Source organism: Colletotrichum spaethianum, assembly GCF_022836535.1.
Source record: "Colletotrichum spaethianum MAFF 239500 DNA, contig12, whole genome shotgun sequence".
NCBI classification, from domain to species: domain Eukaryota; kingdom Fungi; phylum Ascomycota; class Sordariomycetes; order Glomerellales; family Glomerellaceae; genus Colletotrichum; species Colletotrichum spaethianum.
Genome location: NW_026054782.1, coordinates 206859 through 225764, shown reverse-complemented (window position 1 = coordinate 225764; position 18906 = coordinate 206859). Strand labels below are relative to the sequence as shown.

Here is an 18906-nt window from a genome sequence, read left to right as displayed (position 1 = left end):
GCCTAAGGTCACCCTGACAATGTGTCGACCAAATCTGGCAGTTGTGGTTGTCTCGGCGGAGGGGTTGTTCTGGTACCCTTACCCTGCAACCTGCAATACCCACAAGACGGTGGGGTAAGAACCAAATGAAGTTTGGATCAGCAAACCAGAAGCCACCGGATCATGACCGACGCCAAGGCAATAGAGTAGAAACGGCCCAACCGACAAGTAGCTAACGCCGAGGCTCTAAAGTAGAAAAAGGCGCCGCACTTACCGTGTCCTGGGCCTATCTGGACGACAAAGATTCACCCATATACCCATCAGCGCCGTCCTCTTCCCTACCGCTTTCTCTCCTCACACTCCCAGTGTCGCCCTCTCCGTCCACTGCGCCGCATATTCGCCACAGGTCTAGACCCAGCGTGCTCAAAATGTCCTCTTCTGCCGCGAGCTGCCCAGATGCTTCCAGCCTACCAGACTTCGTCAACATACACGGGATACCAGGCAACATCAGTACCGGCTTCGTACCGATCGGCCGGAACAAGTCGTACGAGGCGATGACGACGTGCTGCTTCCCCGAGGACGTCAGCACCGCCAGCGACTGCTACTACTGGTGCGAGGTGCCAAAAGACGCCCTCGACGGTTTTGGTTCATGCCTGGCACGCCAAGGGATGGGGAGGGGAATAGTCGGGTTCCACGAGAGCGGATCCAGCCGGTCGACGACGGGAGGTAGTTTGGTGGGACTTGCGGTGTGGTTGCTACTTGTCACGAGCGTATTGTCCTAGGGTCTGGGGGAGGGGGGGCAGGGTTACCGTTAAACAGCCATTAGATCTGATAGCTAACATAACGTCTACAATGGACTTGAGTTAATTTTATTGAAAGTGTCTAGCATGAGGTCTTAAGGTCACTATTCCTTATTCTATTAACATGGTCTACCCCTTGTCGGATCTAGTAAGGATGGATAGAAATAAGCAGGGTAATTAAGTAAGACAGGCTCAGATAAAGCTCCCCTGCAGCGGAAGAGGAATGAGAGGCGATGTGGTTTATCTAAAGTTGCCTAGTTGAAAAGGCTACTACCAGGGAATATATTCCTGACGGTTGGAACGATACTGAGCATAAATGTACGCAGCAAGTCATTGGTTTCATGGGGACGAGCGTTCAGGATTTAGATTAAACGCTTAGACCTATCCTCACGCCACTAACTAGCCGGAAACACCACTGTCGGACATTTGACCGTTACAGCGGGTTAGGCAGAAATAAAACTCTGCGCGTCGGGCTAGAATCAAGACCACGAAAATATCGTCATCTGTTGGAAGTTGTCGTCTATTAGTGCTAGGATGTCTGTTCATTGCTGATCCCGAGGACATATACGATCGTTAGGGTAGAGGCCAGAGCCGGCTGTCAAGAAGAATGCCCTTCTTACGGTCAGGAGGAGGTGCACACTCCTTACCCACTTTAGAGAAAACTAACTCATGGCATTAAACGCCGCTGCTTCTACGTGCATGTTACCTAGTGCACGAGGATAAAAATGGTTAATTCAGCGTATCCCGGTTTCCAGTCAGAAACTGTTGTCTGTTGGACGTTGTTGTCTATTGGAAGTCGTTGTCTGCTGATCCAGGGTTGCCCGCCGAAACCAAGGGGCTGGCCTGTGCGTTGTCGTCGACTTTTTTTCAACCGACTACCATGGTGGAGGGAGAAGGGTTGCGGGTGGTTAACCTTACTTACCCCAACCAACTCAACTCAGCCAACCCCAGACACAGGTAACGCCAGACCCTTGTAGCAACAAAGAAAAGAAAAGAAAAGAAAACTAGCCGAACCCTCATCGGCGCCGAGAACGGGCAGCGACCAACCACCAGGGGCCGGTCGGTCAGCTTTCCAGCAACTGAGAGGACCACTAAACCAATGGCTCACAACGACCCCTAGCCACTATTCATCATTCAATAATGTACCCTTAGACATACATAGCCTTAATGTGCTTTATGTAGGTCGCTTCACGAAAAACACGACAAATGACAGACATTTGTTCCGGAACGATCGTATTCGTTCTTCGTGTCCCATCAACTGCGACTGGGCGTCGATACGAGAAGTGCGGAGTAGACCCAGTCAGACGAGAAAACCGGGTCAGCTGTAGATCTTGCATTAGTACCCCCTCGCAGCCGATGGAATACTCGTACTCGTAGATCGGTAGTTGAAAAGCAGAGACCCAACACTGGCAATACGACGGCGTTGTCGGCTTTACTGACCTGGCAGCCTGGTACTGAATTCCCCTGCCATTATCAATGACACCTGAGAACTGACAACGCTGCACCCAATCCTCAAGTCTCGTTGAGTCCTTTGACGGTTTTATAAAACCCGACGCAAACCATGGGATTTCCAGGCCGATAGTGCGCCCTAACTACCAGTCTTCAACGGCTGCCAGAAATACAATGGCTCATGATGGGAGCGGGATTAGACTTGCTGCATTATGGCTCGAGTCTGCAACATGGATTTACACAACCCTGCTTGGCATGTTGGTGTATCTCATAATTAATCAGATAAACTACTATCGCAAGACTGTGAGTACTTGGACTTTTGCATCTGCATCTAGGGTTTGCAGTACTGGCGGCCTTTGGCACCCCTCTTACCTACACATTATCGTGCTGACCACAGAATATACGCGCTACACAGCCAAAGGTGACACCCGTGGGCTTCCCTCGCGTTCCGCTTCTAGGGCCATGGGTCGCAGCTTATCGCCTCATGCGTGATCCCGTCCAACTTGTCAAAAAGGGCACGACGAAGACGAGCAATGGCATGTTCCGCATCGCCACTTTCCAAGGGGAATACGTGCTCGTTACGGACAGGAGCAAGGTCTCTGAATACCTTAAGGCGCCAGACTCAGTTCTCAACGCCCAAGATGGTGCCAATGATGTAACACACTCCGCAATCCGGCTTCACATGGCTCAGTTCTTACTGACTCTGGGCTTAGCAACAACAAATTCCGTACACCATGGGATACGGAGTTGGATTTCGCACATATCATACGGCGGTCGTTCGGAACGTGGTCACAAAAGAAATTTCTCGCAAGACACCAGACATGTTGGATGAAGCTTGTTTGGCATTTGACGACTTGATCGGATCACCGCAAGGTAAAGAAGCCAACGCGCATGAGGCCTGAGTAGCTCTTAACTGATGCTAACTGTCACTACCAGAGTACACACCGATCGCACTCTACGATGCCATTGCCATGGCAGTAGCACGAATAAGCAATAGGGTCTACGTTGGAACACAATTTTGTAAGCGTAGATTTGATCACGACCCGTACAGCGATATCAGAACAGTATACCCTGACTATTCTCCTCTTTACAGGCAGGAATCAGGGATTTCTCCAAAATGCAGCAGATTACGCTCAGGCAGTAGTCTTATCTGCAGAACTTCTTCGCATTTTCCCGGAATGTATGAAAGGGTATGTTGTAATTCGAATTGACTCGAGACGATGCTAGACTCGAGCTGGTGTCTAACCAAGTGTTATTTTCCAGAACCATCGTCAAATATCTTCCCGTCATGCGCTACCGGCGTAACGGTCTCAACTACTTGCGGGACTTTATTCAGGAGCGACTCGACGGCAAGGTTAACGAAGATGGCAGCAAACCACATGACCTGGTCCAGTGGCTCATTGACGCGGCACCACCGATAGAGAAAACCGTCCCGCAGCTTGCCGAGCGCGTCATGGCTCTCAATGTTGCTTCCATTCATACAACCACCATGGTGAGTTTGTCGGTGGACACGGATTAGGCTCGTGCTTTTCAGGCCGTTTTATTCTCCAAGTATGAAATCATTCTAGATTAAGATACTGATGAGGGCCACTTTGACATCAGGTTTTCACCGCGGCCTTATACTCCTTAGCCCAGGAGCCCGAGAAATATCAGGACATCCTTCGCCAAGAAGTCGAAAACGCTCTTGAAAACGGGGTCATTACCTCTACGACGCTGGCCAATCTGCCTAAGATGGAGAGTTTCCTTAAAGAATCGGGACGATTTAATGGTGCAGGTCTGAGTAAGCCATATCAAGCTGCCAGAGCTGCTGATTTTCGGACCGAGTTTACATCTAGACCTGAATACTAACCGTTTTTCGTCAGTGTCGATGCAGCGTAACGCCCGGCAAGAGTTTCGCTTCTCGGACGGCACCGTCCTCCCAGCAGGATCCAAGGTCGGCACCCCAAGCCTGATTCTCCATCGGGATGCTGGCGTATACGATAATCCCGAAGTATTCGACGGCTTTCGGTTTGTGGCACCCAAGTACGCCGGGTCCAAGGAGGCGAGTCCCGTGAGCACGTCATCAACTTATCATGTTTTCGGCCATGGAAGACACCCCTGGTGAGCCATGTTCTTAGAATCCCTTCATTGTGATGGGCTAACAAAAGTCTTGTATTTGTAGCCCTGGTCGCTTCTTCGCCGTCAACGAGATGAAACTAATGTTTTCGTTGTTGCTTCTGAGATACGATATCAAGCTAGCACCGGGGGACCAGCCTAGACCGTGGTTCATTGCGACTATGAGCATCCCGGACACGGCTTTGAAAGTTCTATTCAAGGCTCGGAGTGTCAAGGACACTTCTTGAACAAGTGGTGCCTGGGGACTTATACCAGAGATTGAGCAAGCACTACCTTGTTTGGCGGCCGCCTATTGACAGCATGAGCCCCAGACTATTGTCATGTCATTACTCTCCACGAGGCCCCTCAAGAGAGCCAGATTGATATTTGTTTGGCTACCATAACGCATTGTGTTATCTGGAGATACTCATTAAAATGCATACTCCTTCGACTCAAAATTTACTTAGGGCCTGGTGCGATAATGGAGCTTGTTTATGGCCCCTAGAAGAAATGAAGGATAACACAACGAATCTGCTGTAAGAGCATAAGTAATGGAAAAACGACAGCATCCTCTTGGTTGGTAGTATGCAAAATGATGGCGAGGCTGAATTCAGCCAATAGAAAGAAGCCGACAGATACGAATGCATATTATAATAAATTAATGAAGATATATATCTCGTCTTCTTTCCGTTGAACATTAGATCTTGGTGGCCACTTCGTTATTATTCTCCCCGCTGCGGGCGGGAATGTTATCCTCCACAGCCAACGTCTGCTCGTCGTTCAACTTGGGGTTCCTCAGGAGGAAAGCAAAAGCGATTAGAGGGACCGTCAGGCAGATGCCTGTGATGGTGAGCAGTCGCTGCACATGCCTGTAGGACTCGATGATGGCCGCGCGCTCGGGCGTGCCTACGGGATAATCGATAATGGCAGACAAAGGCTGACCGTAGATATACGTGGCCAATGTTTCGTTGTTGAATTGCGCAAGGTTCTCCTGAAGGGTTGAGGGCAGAACTTGCGTCCAAATGGCGCCGGAAATGGTGTTACCGAAGGCGGAGCCAATATTGTAGGTGGCAAGGTACAGGCCGGTCATGATGGCGAGGTGCTCGTGCTTGAGACTAGTCTGGAGGGAGGCCTGCGCAGGGTACGGGAACATACCACCCGCAATACCAAGAAGGACTTGAGCACCGATGACGCCGCTCTGACCGGAAGGAGAACCACGGTAGTGGATCAAGAGACCGAATGCAACCATGAAAAGCATGGTACCGGCAATGATGAAGTATTTGAGGCGGCGAACCTTGAATACGATGAAGCCAAGGATGAAGCCAGTAATGACACTGCAGAATGAGTATAAGGACGTGATGCGGGTGGCCTCCGTGACGCTGAAGTCAAAGGCAACGAGACAGACGGTGTAGAGGTAGTCTCCCTGCATGTACCATGCCCAGTTCAAGCCCAAGGCGATTCCCAGAGGGGCCAAAATGCCGCGATCCTTCATCAAGTAGAAGGGGACCAGGGGGTGCTTGGCCTTGCGCTCCCACAGAATGAAGACAGGGATGCACAGGATACCAATGACGAGGGGCGCAATGATGTGAGCCTCGTGCCAAGACGAAGTGAAGCCGCCGGCAATGGTGAAGGGAACCAAGATCAAGGCGAAGATGGCAATGACCAAGACGATGCCGATGACGTCCAGTTGCCAGAAAAGCTCGGAGAGAAACTTCTTGGGGCCGAGCATCCGGAAGGGCGACGCATACGAGTCGAGCAGGCCCTGCTTCCGGGCACGACGACCGACAATGGACAGACTGATAATCAGGGGGAGGGCGCAGACGGGGTAGATGATACACCACATGCCAATGCCCCATTGCCAGGTGCTGTTGGTCAACACCAACGCCGAGATATTGCCGCTGACCCAAGTGTTGATGATGAACGGCAGCGCAGGGATGTAGCTGAACAGCAGACGAGCACGGGTCGAGGTGATATCGGCGATGATGACCTCAACAAGCAGCATGATCATGGTGTAGCCGACCTGGTAGATGACAGCGCCAGCGGCGAATGCCTTGACCTCGGTTGCGCAGGTCTCGACGATGGTGCCAACGACGTAAAACAGCACAGAGACGCAGATGAGCTCAACACGGCCGAAGACATCGGCAATCTTGGCGGAGGTGGGCTGGGCAGCAGCAGCGATGACAGAGCGGAGGACGTTCACAGTGGCGAGGAGGGAGTGCGTGGCGTAGCTGTTGGTCGCCGTGGGCTGGTACGCGTAGCGGAGGGTGCCGTCGAGGCCGTAGGCGTAGGCGACGAGGAAAACGCCGAAGAAGATGAAGATGCGGTCAGTGCGAGTGATGGCGGCGGTGAGAGCCTCGATTCTCACGACACCGGGCGACTTCTCGCCGATGATATCTCCGGAGTGCTCGTAGGCCGGGGGTCCGTTGTTGGTGATGGTAGCATTCTTCTCGGGGGAAGAAGTCTCAACGTCTGGCGAGGCGGCCTCGGTTGGAGACTCGGCCTCCTTCTTGCGTCCAAAGAGTCCCATTTTGGGCGAGTTGAACGGCGGTTTGGGGTCTGAGGAAGGGGGTCAGTGCCAGGCCATGAGCAGTTGAGCTTGAGAATTCGAAGAGACTCTAGTAACCGAGGTGGTTTGGGTCGGGAGCACAGGGTCCACGAGAATGCGGCCGGAAAGGCTCCACTTCCGTACACACGGCACTTTGAGGGGGTGGCATCGCTCACTTACCGGGTAGAAGGGATCGGAAGATCCGGTGACGTATTCCGGCGTTGCGACGGAGCCTGTGACACACCGAAGGTCAGAGCGCAGAGGTGAGGCCGCTCGGTGAAGGTTGACCGAGATGAAGGTAATTGGAGACCGAGAGCGAATTGCAGTGTCAGTACCTCACTTGCACAGAAACTGCTGCACAATGAATTCGTACAGGATTCACAACAGACGGAGGGTCTGGGGATGCGTTGGGGAATAATGATAATAATTAAGAGAAGAGAGAAGTTCCAGAGATTGGATCCGCCTGCAGGAGGAACAGGGAGAGAAAAGCAGGTGAGGTTGCATTCGCTGCCTTTTAACTTTGCGCATGGCAAAAATCAGCTTTATCAAGTCCCAGACCTGCAGGCCGTCCAATCAAGGTCCGCACCACCCTTTTCTTCCCCTTCGCGCACATCGGAGCCATTTCGGGGGACAGCCAGCCCGCGTCAACCTATGGGAGGGGGCGATCTCGTTCAAATCATGTACGCTAGCCAAGGGCGACTGGGAAAAAACCATCGCGGGCTAGCGGCATTTGGGTCTTGGGTCTTCTTGGATAGGTAGTGGTGTCACCCGTCGGTCACTTGTGGTGGTGCGTATGCACGCGTGTGGTGGTCGGGATCAGGCTTGCACAAGGGAGCAGTGAAAAATTCTAAACCGTCAGAATTTTTTTATCAGATCCATCTTATCTGATTTTAGCGTGGACGCCTCGACCCCGAACCGCTGCTCGACCCATACCGCAAACGGTTACGTTTCTCGTGGCGTCGCCCAAGACCCCAACCACCCCCTTCAACTCCTCCCTCGGCACACCGGCCATGGCCCGTCAGAGATGATGGGCAAGTGCTTAGTCTCTTCTGTTTGCCTGTGAAGGACCCTCAAAGAGAAATGACTGCCAGCAGAACGTCTCCCTGACATGGTTAGGCCATCGACAGTAACTAACAACTTTTGCAGAGAGGGTATGAGATGTTGCTTCAGCAAGCCTCCTCGTCTTCCTCCAACAGCTATACCATCTTGAACCGCGTTCATGTCGTGTCCCTCTCTAGATCTTCAGCAGAGACCTCGTAATGGACCACGCGCCCAATCCTTGTTTCCCCCGAGCTACCCGTAGGTACCCACGTCCTTATGTTTCTCTTGCCCCCACTTCACGACCCATCCAACCATCCATGGCACTCATCTCCGCATGCTCCCGACTGGCTCAGGAACGGGGGCCAAATGACCAAAACATCGGTCAACCCGGTTGGGCTTGAGAAATGGTTGCTGCCAGCACCACCGAGCAAGAATCGCAGCGGATTCAGTGGCCAAACAAAGATGATCCTCCGTTGAAAAAATGGGCTCACATTGGCGTCTAGATCTCTCGTCTTTCTCCAGTTCGGTCAATATTCCGCTTGCTGGGCGAAGATCATCGATCCTTCAATTCTGGAGCCGTTTCCTGTATGATCCTCTATCATAGCTTTTTGTTTTCACTCCAGAAACCAGGAAGTTCCCAATTTTTTACATCATACGCACCGCACCATTTAAACACCGGCATTCACGCACGCCAAATCTACACATCATCCCTATGGAATGCACGAAAGGCCGTCTGCATCCTCTCCAGCGTTGGCCTGTAAACGGGGCTGAAGTCTATTCCGGCGTGCCAAGAAGACCAAAGAAAAACACTACAAAAGTATGCACTTCTCTCAAACTGAATGCCCGCCTGATTGCCGTCTTGCGCTAGTCTACCAACTAGGTACTAGTCTGCCACCACCGACACAAGTGCCGCCTTTAACGAAGTCCGACACGCAAGGGTCCAGTTCCATCGCCACATGAAAAAGAGGGCCATCGCCAAGGGAAGCCTTAGTAGCCCTCGAACAGCGCGTCGGGTCCCACCTCGGTGACCGAGCTCCCAGCGACCGATCTGTGGATATCAACCAGAGTGTCGGGTGCAACCCAGAACCCAGCATCCCCTTCAAACTCTGCTTGAGGGACTAGATGTTCACCGCTAGGTCATAAGAATCCCCATGGTCTAGGCCTGGGTCTCGGCCAATGAGGGTCCCTCGTGATAACCGCCATACGCTGCCACAGTCCAGCCTAGGCCAACCTCTTTCGCTTTCTCGCTCTCCCTCCAAAACTGCCCGCCAGTTTCGAAATCTCAGCTGCAGCGTAAGCTTGAACAGTGATCAACTGATTCGAGTAGCAAATGACTATACTCATCTACCAAACAACCGACCGGCCTCTTGGCGCCACGGTGTCTGCCGCACTACGCGATCCAGAACCAGATCCTCTCCAACCAATTCCGCGGCCGAACGACTGGCCACGTCGGCTCAAGCTGGTCAATCTCCGCCTTTCCGGACCAAATGTCCATCTCCGACAGCTCCACAAACTTGGTCTTTTTGACAAACTTGTACCCTAGAAATAGGGCCAAAAAGATCGGAATATCAATGTACGGCGGCAGAAACGTTTTCGCGCTGAACCGCCCCGGAAAGAAGGCGTCGAAACCGTTGAAGAAGGCCACAGTCAGACAAAAGACGATGGCAAAGTACGCGAGGAACGGTTGCATTGGGGCCTTGTACGGCAGCGTGTTACGGTCGATGCCGTTATACTTTAGACACTGGTAGAAGCGCAAGTAGGTGAAGCACACGCTGGCCCAGACGATCAGCGTGCTCACAGCGCTGAGGTTGCTGATCCAGAAGAACACCTCGGCGGCGCGGTTGTTGACGTTGAGGTACACCAGGCAGCTCAGCGCCGTCGTGGCAGCGACGCAGGCGTACGGCACGCCGAAGCGCTCAAATCTGAGGACCGAAGGCGCCTTTCCGTCGAGCGCGGCGGAGTACAGTACCCGCGTCGAGGCGTAGAAAAAGGAGTTGCCTGCTGACCATGCTGAGCTCAGGATGACCCCGTTAATTATGGATGGCAGCGTCTTGATCCCCGCGTTTTGGATAGCGATCACGAAGGGGCTCTGGGCCGCGCCGGGGGCGCTGCTGCTGATTGCGTCGAGCAGGTTGGGATCTTCTGACGATACGCACAGCCCGATGAGGAATATGGCGAGGACATAGAATATGGCGATGCGCCAAAACACGCGGCGGATCGCCTTGGGGATGTTACGTCGCGGGTTCTCCGTCTCGCCGGATGCGACAACGACCATCTCGCTGCCACCATAGGAGAAGGTGGCCTGGATGAAAACCTTCCAGAAGGCGAGAAACCGACCGAGAGCACCTGTTCGGAGGTACTCGTTCATCGGGCCGGGGTCCCTCCAGTACCGGAACCCGATGACCTCGCCGCTCGGCCCGCCGCCGACAGTGATGATGAACATGAGCAGAATGAGGCCGATGATGGTGGCGAGCTTGATGGCACCGAAGAAGAACTCGGCCTCGCCGTAGATGCGGACCGGCAGGCAGTCAACGACGACCATAGCCAGGAAGAAGATTGTGATCAGAGCTGCCTGCGGGACGGCATGATCCCAGTAGTCGAGGATGACCACGGAGACGGTGACTTCTATCGGGACGCCGATGGCGAACTGATACCTGTCTCGCTTTAGCGCCTGGGTGTTTTTCAACTACATCCCCATACCGGGGGTGGAAAGGCCTCGGCCGTCAGTTATGCCAACAGCTTGTAACCCTTGCATCCTGGGACTCAAAAGGGAATGCGGCCGTCTCACCAGTAATTCCATCCCAACGTAAAGCCCAAAGCCGGGTCAACAAACCGCGTCGCAAAGACAGGCACGGCTCCAGGTATCGGGAGCCACGCTGCCATCTCGCCGAGGCTGTTGATTACGCAGTAGAGGTTGAAGCCAGTGATAGCGTACGAAATGAAGGCTGACAAGGGCCCAGCCAGGGAGAGGACTTGGCCGCTGCCAACGAAAAGACCTGTGCCGATGGCACCTGAGAGGGCTAGGAATTGTACATGGCGAGACTTGAGCTTTCTGTCGAGTGTCCCAATATGTTGTGATTCTGGCGGCTGTTTGAGGTGCCCCGTTTGCCCCACAGCAGTAGTCCCTGGCTCAATATCGAGAGTATCGGGGTCCCTTGCGCCTCCTAGCTTTGGCTCTTCTTTTTTCTCCATCTACCTTCTCTCAAGTGTTTATCTTTAGTAGATTGACCGAAGCCCTTGACGCATCGAAGAAAACTTGGCCTAGCTGAACAGAACACTCTATTTGCATACAAGTCAAAGAACAGGGCAGAGGAACACGCGCACTATCGCCGATCTTATATAACGGAATGCCGTCAGATCTCTCCTGCGTCTTATCCTCTCGTTTACTACCATGGTTTTCTACTTGCTCGCTTTTCCCTCCTACCCAATTAGTCCGATGTATTGCAGATCGCTCCATTTTGATCCTGCATGAACGGCACATGGTCAGACAAAGTGCGGGGTTGATAAGAGATGCCACCCATCTGACAGACCGCTCAAATATCTGAAGACCGCAAATTCCATGGCACCGAGTATCAAGGGTCTAATGCAATCAGTACCCAGAGACTCGTTGATAAGAATATGCGCGGTTGAATCTTTGAAAAAGATACATCACAGCTTGACGGCGGAAATGACGCTGAAGCCCTTTCTCAAACTTGTCTGCTCTGGGTGGAAGACAGTACAATGCAGGTAGAAATTTTGGAAGTCCTAGCCTCCCAGAATAGATGCCATCTCACTTCGTGTTTCCATCCCCCATTCCAATATATTCAAGTGATGAATCGCACAACATCTACGGACCTCTTCACAACTATCTGTGTTTAAGGCACCCAGCCACATTTGGTCACTGACTTCCTGTGTTTGTCGAAATGTAGAAGCCACCTGGAGGGGCCCTGACCTCGAAAAGTGTCATTGGCCGGGTTGCACGGTTTCTATGTCTTGTATGACTACAGAAATGGGGCGTGCTTGATAATCGAAATGGCTGGCGAATTGCACCCAAAGGTATCTGTTCCTTAGTTGGTTCTTCACATGGTAACACAGCCAATGAGTCCTAGTCACTTTTCGGCTAACATAGCTCGCAAAGATTTGACTGGGTATCGTGTCTTTCTAATCGCGTCTCCTAGTTGCTGAACTATTCCCACCTCCACACCTGAACTCCTTTGATGTAACCATGCCTTAAGCGTCATCCTAATGCTACCACTTGAACCGTCTGACCCCTCAAACCCTGCCGGATCAGGTCCTGGCGTCTTAGATACTCCAACCCAGTCTCTCCAAATCTCCGTCCAGTATTTATGCCGATACCAGTGAGCTTATATCCAACAACTTGTCCACCACTCCATGGCTTTATCTTCATCTCTCCGGTGCTCTGAGAAGAGCTCGCAATGCTCCGCAGACGAGTGTATCGATCCAAAAGAAGCCAACGCACGATACACGGGAACGGCTTGGCATACTCGAGGGCACTCCTAAAAACAGGCGCACCGTCGATTGTCGTTTGATATGAGATGCTGGCGCCGTATCGTAAGAGTGCTTTTACGGCTTCCAAATTGCGCTTGGCACAAGCAACCATGAGCGCCGAGCCCTCTGCCGAACCTTCAGCATCAATATCTGCGCCATGTTGGATCAGTGTTGGGATGCAGTCCAGCTCCTCCCGAATCACGGCGTTGCAGAGTGGACTGACGAACGCTTTTGGTGTCGAGTTGGCCAGTTCTACAGCATTCTCCCAAGGAAGACGCTTGAACAGCCTTAACAGAATGCTGTTGGCCTTTCTGTTGTTGAACTCAATGACGAGGGACAGGAATCCCTTCCGTATGTCCCGGATCCTAGAAAAGTCGAACCCGTAGTTGAAAGCTAGGTTTGGGAACGCATCATTGAGAATGATGTCGTGAATTGGCGTGTATCCTGCCTTGTCAAGCTTATACGGATCTAGACCCAGGTTCAGGAGCCAAATAAACATCTCAGGGTACTTGGACTCTTCGCCGCAGGTATTGAGCAAGCTCATACCATCAGCATCACAAACGTGGATGTCTGCCCCGTGCTCCACCAGCAGCCCTGCCATCTCCAGGTGGCCTTGTTCGACCGCCAAGGTCAGGGGAGTGAAAGATCTTGAGTTCCGGAGGTTGGGGTTCGCCCCGCGACTCAAGAGAAGCCTAGCGCCGTCCAAGAAGTTGGCTCTTGCGGCCTCATGGAGAGGGGTATCCAAGACCTCTAGGTCAGTCTTGTTGACATCCGCGCCGAGTTCTAGGAGAACTTCCACCATCTCCACGTTGACCGCCGTTCCAGAGCTAGTCTCCTCCATCGACATCAGCAGTGGGGTCCTGCCGAGATGGAACATGGGCCGCAAATCGGGCGAGGCAACGTATTGGTTGACATAGTGTCTGAGAATGGCGTTGACTGTAGTTTCTGATGCAGCAGATATGCTGTTTTCGGGAAAGCTCGAAGAGAAATCGCATGCTCCTGCGTTTTCATTCGCAGTTGACAATGGCCATAGCTGGATACCATGTAGAAGCCTCGAGTGATGTTCAGGAGACCTTCTGATCCAATCGGCAATAAGACGGATCCTATCCGGCACGCCGCTGACAGCAGCACAATGTAAGGGACTTAACTCGTGGCGGGTCCAGTCTATCGCACCGAGGAGCGACACGATGAACCCTTCCATATCTGGGCTAGGAAGATGGCTGGGCCGCATGAGCGCTATATGTAAAGCCGAACAAGGATAAAGCAAGTCTGGAGAAATGGTGAAGTGACGCAAACAGCGATCAACAAGATTCCAGTTCGTCATGCCATAGTCCAAAAAGAGTTCGCCAAGTGTAAATTGGCCACGGGCTGCAGCGAGGACGATGGGTGAGCACTTGCCGCAGCTCATCCGGATCGAGTTTACAGTCTCTGGCTCAACCATCTTGAGAGCTCTTGTAGCCAACTCAGCGTTGCCTTCTTCGATACAGAGTTCCAGTACGGCACCAACTACACTGGTGTTTGCTTTTCTACCATCTGGTGTTATCACCATTTCGTTGACAAAAGGCCGGAACAGCTCGATTAGTTCTTTGTTGCCACTTTGGAGAGCCGCCACAAAGGCAGTTGGGAGATTCATACGATTGACAACTTCCGGACCAAGTTCGAGAAGAGGCCGCACAGTTCCACACCCAGCAACTAATGCGAGGGTCAGAGGATTCCAGTGCTTCCGGGATGGTAAGGTTGCTGTTGGGTCTGCTCCATGCTCCAGGAGAACCCGAACACAAGACCCGTCGCCAGCGTGGTAGGCGGCAGCAAAATGTATAGGCCGCCAGCCATCGGCTGTTTGTGACTCGACGTCGAGGTCTAAGACTTGAAGGTAGAATCGGAGAACTTCAGCATGGCCATTAGAGGCGGCTAGGTGAAGCGCGTTACAGCCTTCTTTCGTCGTGATTCCCGGGTCGCCGGCCATGTCCACCCGGCAGAAATCATGGAAGCAAGATTTGCTCCAGTCGAAGCTGTTGCTGATTGACTTGATCCTGTTCAGAACGAGCAAGTCGCCTCGCGAGGCTGCAGCAAGTGCTGCGTCTAACCCGCTCTTTGATGACGCCGCGGGGTCTGCACCCGCTTCGAGTAGGATCAGAGAAGCTTCCGTTTGACGCTCCTCGATGTAAGCCACGACCATAGGCACGCCGTTAGGAGTCTTCGTGTTGGGATCACATCCTTTGCGTACAACAGCAGATAGCTTGTGTTTATGGTGAGAGACCCTATGGTCGAGTAGTCTGTAGAGCAACCCGATCCCAAAATTGTTAACTTCGTTCAGTTTGCTGGAGTCTGCGTGCTCAACAAGCTTGTCGAATATGGATGGTTGACACGTCGAGTGTGGCATACATGCTGCCTCAAGTGCGGAGACGTTCTCGCACCGCGCATGTACTGAAACGCCCAAGTCAAGCAACTTTGCAACAAATTCTGCGTGCTCCTGTTGCACGGCCAGCTTTAGACATTGCACTGCGGCCGAAGATTCCTTGAAGCTCTCAGCTTTGGTTGATGCTTGCAGAATGGAGGAGAGAATCTCCTCCAAGTACCTGGGATGCCTCTCATAATTCATATTCTTTTTCATCCAGCCAGAGAGAACTGGGATAAGGCCGCATTCGTCTGTCTCTTCTTCATACTTGACCAAAGCTTTCTTCTTAATCAGGCATTGGACAGCGTTTTGCAAAGATACCCAGGCGTTGGATTCTGACGGCCACTTGGAGGCCCATGTACCCAGGACTCGAATAGCAAAACGCTCCCAGAGCCCAGCACCTTCATTATTACGGGAGTTGAGAACGTTATCAGTCAGAAGATGGGTGTACGCGGCAACATCGAGCGGCCGGGAATTAGCTAGGTGGTTGAACGGTTGATCTGAGTCACGGTCGCAGAATTCCGGGTCATTGAAAGCTGAAAAGATCGTTTCTGCGGGCGACAGGCCCTCATTCGTCAAGATGGGTACGGCTTGCAGATCCAAGAGCGTCTTGACCAGAGGTTCTCTGGCACCAGCATTAAGATAATGCAGGACGTTCCGGCCTTCGTTGTCCACTTCGAACGGATTAGAACCAAAATCAATCAATTTGCGAACCAACTCATCAGAGCCCCATTCCACGGCAAGGAATAAGAGAGGAGTTGGGCTTTGAAGATAAGCGATGTTTGGTGCACAAACTCCGAGCATGTGAAGCGCCCCCACAGGGTCTTTAAGGTTGGAGTTGCGTTGCCTTTTCATCAGCTTGAGTGGATAGATGACGGCCTGAGCAATAGGGGCTTGACCGTTCTTCATCAGTCCCTTCAGATTTTGATCCTTGTGCTCGTCATGTTTGTGAAGAACATCAATCAGGTCAATGTCAGAATTCGCAGCTGCGAAATGCCAGATGTTGCGGCCATCCTCATCGGTGTCTGTAGTTCTTGCTCCATGGTTGAGGAGAAGCTCAAGGACTTCGGGTGACTCAGACAACATTAGGGGCGTTTGTTCGTGCTGGTTACGGACATGAACGTCAACATCTTCTCCCGAGTCCAAAATGAGGGATACCAGGTCTGCTTCGTCAGCCTCGACCGCGTAATGAAGGATGGTATAGGTTCTCCGGGGTTTTGGCGATGTGGCATCGCTGTCCGAAGATGAGATTAAAGTCCTTCTGGAGGGGTGTTCCATTGATGCGTTGGGATCCCACCGAGGGTCAAGAATGAGCCTTCGGATGACTGCAATCTCAGAGTCCTGGATTGCTTCCCGCACTAGGTCTGCGTATATCATGTCTGATACGCCAAGGGGCCAAGACCCCCGACCCGAAGAACAACCAGCGAGATCAAAACAGTCGAGGACATTGTAAATGCCAGTTGCCAACAACGATGTATCATTATAGCTGTCATACTGAGGAACTGCCCGGTCGAGAATCTCTGGCAAGACAGGCGCCAGAAACGAGCGTGTCGGCGGAGGCAGTGGCGACGGCCAGTACTGCAAAAGGGAATCCTTTCCATGAAATAGCTGAACAAACCGCTTGTCTAGACTCACGCTTGACCGAAGGATGCGCATCATAGCCTCTGGGGCATTTATCGACTGGCACGTTAGGAATGCCAGAGTTGCCAGCGAGAATTCTTCATCGTGCTTGGGCCCAGCTGATGTCACCGTGCACGAAGCACCAGCATCTAGAAGAACGTTAATTGTAGGTTCTTCGCAGCTGCTTGGGCAACGGTCAGCTAGCAGCTGAGCCGGATCATCGGAACGAGCGAAGAGTGAAGTTGGGCCGAGCAGAGCGCAGTAGAGAGGCGTTCCCAGAGAACCCTGTTGGTTCACGTCTTGCTTTTCCAACAGTATCAAATCCTTGCACAGTTGAGGCAGGTGCAGAGCAGCAGCGATGTGAAGAGTGCTGACCGATGCATCCGAGACTGTCGACATCAACCGAAGTAGTGGCGACATGGAAAGAGCGCCTGCCTTGGGGTTGAAATGACCCGGCCATTCTTGTCGAGCATACTCCAATAGCCATTGCAAGAAGTTCGCAGACTTTCTCGGGTAGAAAAGAAGTCTGAGCTTTTTCTCAATGGAATGGTGGTGGGACCGGGCTACGTCGGGCAGAAGCTTCGCGCATGCAGCGTACTCGGGGTGTGTAACGTCCCTCTTTGCGACGTTAATCAAGTGGGAGTAGCAGTCGTCTAACTTATAGCCAAATTTGGTGCTCAACAACAGACTCAGGCATTCATCGGGAGTAGTTTCTGGGGTTTCAAGTGTCAAGCCGTTCGCGGGGCCGAGTCTATGCGTCTGGGGTTTGGTCCTTGCCAAAATAACGAGCAGGGCCTCCCAAGAACTGGCACGAACTGCAGAAGTGAGCTGGGCTTGGATCTGAAGAAACTCGGACGTGAGTTCGGGTCTTGGAATTGGTTCGCTTCCTGGTTCCGATGATCCAGAGGCGCCCGACCGAACCGAATTCAGGTCGTCAAGAGTATCGGACAACGCTTCGAAAAGAGTGTAATTGGGACATGCCGATGTTGCATCGTCATCCGTTCCTGCAAAATCTTCGGACAGGAGAGAAAGACTATGGAGATTGCCGCTGATGAGTCTCAGTGCTAACCGGATCTCATGATGGTTCCCTGGCTGGCGGATGGACCGATATGTCGACTCCGTTTTTACCTGGACCTCAGCAAGGCTCCGGCGGAGACGCTGGCCAGCTGCCATCGTAAGGTATGCTATCGCTTATGTCTCATAAGAGATGGAAGGGACAAAGAGAGCGCAGGAGGGCCAGATAGTATGAGCACAATCATGGCTCAAAGCTGGCGAGGCGGATATATGGTGTATGATGAAGGCCGGGCCGAGCAGATACGGTGGGTTTGCGGCGTTGGGTTGTTGAAGGTGGAGAATTACGAAATGCGGACCGTCGCACGTCAGCTATGGCGGCAGGACGTTCGTTTGCGAGTGGACAGTGGCGTAAGGCTGGCGCCCGGTGGGTCCTTCCGAGCCTATCCCCTTGTTTATCCGGCCGCCAAAATGGCGTTCCAGGCACCGATAGGCATCCAGTAAGTTATCTACGGCACTCGTCCGCCTCATTTCCCACCCACTCTATCGCTTATGTGAGACATTCACTGTATAAGTCACACACAATCAATGGCGTCGAAGCAGTAAGGCATGCACCGGAATCTTCATTGTTGAGCTGTTACACGTATATTTTGTAGATTAGTCGCAACAGTAGGCTATGAGGCTTTTGTGCTGAACAATCCAAGACAGGCGGCGGGAGTTCGCCAATGTAGTAGTAATTTACTAGGCATTGCAGATTGGAGCGCACATGGTATCTATTGATTGGGGTTAATCTTTTTGATTATCCTAAAATACGTGAAAACGATGGGGACTTACTGCACTCATCTTCGCTGGGCAAGGGGCAAGTTCGCTGACAATCGCCGCACGCATCTGCCATGGCAGAGGCAACATAGGTAGCAAGGATAGCGAAGACAATCTGGAAACGCATGTTGGCGTGTAGTACGATTAAACGGTCAACGTTTTTTAGTAAAGTTTTATAACAGGGACGATAACAAAGAGTTCTTTTGATGAACAGATGGAATGTTGCGATAGTGCAGTAAAATGGCGTGATGAAGGAATCAACACAGCCATTTATACTCGTCCAACTACTTGTTGATGGTAGTCCCTCAATATCTGCAAGAGGGCTACAACATGCCAAGGCGTCGATCAACTAGCACGAGTCAGCGAGCAAGGAATCCGTCGAGGGTTTCGTATCAGTTTGGTTGTGTCAGACGGCGAAAGTCTATCAAGGTTCAGACGAGCGTCTTTGCTTACTAAATATATACACAAAGCAGTTGTTCTCCCGCACAGTAACGGTCAACGCTAAGGTTGTTGATTCCAAGATGCAATATTGATATGTACAATCGAATATGAAGACGTTTTAAAAGTTGAATGTAGTGGTAGAACGCTTTTTGACCATGATTCCTTGGAATCCAGATCAAATGCTGGAGCTATCAATAGACGAAGATCATCGGGCGCAGGTC

The 18906-nt window shown here is 52.1% G+C and overlaps 5 protein-coding genes across 5 annotated transcripts; 2 read left to right on the top strand and 3 right to left on the bottom strand.

Moving 5' to 3' along the window:
* Nucleotides 1–407: 407 nt before the first annotated feature.
* On the top strand, nucleotides 408–761 carry ColSpa_05381 (uncharacterized protein; the record flags this gene model as incomplete). Its single annotated transcript, XM_049271593.1, has 1 exon — nucleotides 408–761. One exon carries the CDS (start codon nucleotides 408–410, stop codon nucleotides 759–761), a length of 354 nt encoding a protein of 117 aa, XP_049127550.1.
* Nucleotides 762–3516: 2755 nt separating this feature from the next.
* Nucleotides 3517–4570, top strand: ColSpa_05380 (ent-kaurene oxidase; the record flags this gene model as incomplete). Its single annotated transcript, XM_049271592.1, has 4 exons — nucleotides 3517–3720; nucleotides 3831–4008; nucleotides 4091–4328; nucleotides 4390–4570. 4 exons carry the CDS (start codon nucleotides 3517–3519, stop codon nucleotides 4568–4570), a joined length of 801 nt encoding a protein of 266 aa, XP_049127549.1.
* A 449-nt stretch (nucleotides 4571–5019) lies between these two features.
* ColSpa_05379 (siderophore iron transporter 1) lies at nucleotides 5020–6849 on the bottom strand (the record flags this gene model as incomplete). The annotated part of the gene is made up of 1 exon (XM_049271591.1): nucleotides 5020–6849. One exon carries the CDS (start codon nucleotides 6847–6849, stop codon nucleotides 5020–5022), a length of 1830 nt encoding a protein of 609 aa, XP_049127548.1.
* Nucleotides 6850–9298: 2449 nt separating this feature from the next.
* Nucleotides 9299–11100, bottom strand: ColSpa_05378 (putative proline-specific permease put4; the record flags this gene model as incomplete). The annotated part of the gene is made up of 2 exons (XM_049271590.1): nucleotides 9299–10562; nucleotides 10697–11100. The coding sequence occupies 2 exons, from the start codon at nucleotides 11098–11100 to the stop codon at nucleotides 9299–9301; spliced, it is 1668 nt and encodes a 555-aa protein (XP_049127547.1).
* A 1024-nt stretch (nucleotides 11101–12124) lies between these two features.
* ColSpa_05377 (ankyrin-3) lies at nucleotides 12125–17587 on the bottom strand (the record flags this gene model as incomplete). Its single annotated transcript, XM_049271589.1, has 1 exon — nucleotides 12125–17587. One exon carries the CDS (start codon nucleotides 17585–17587, stop codon nucleotides 12125–12127), a length of 5463 nt encoding a protein of 1820 aa, XP_049127546.1.
* Nucleotides 17588–18906: the final 1319 nt, after the last annotated feature.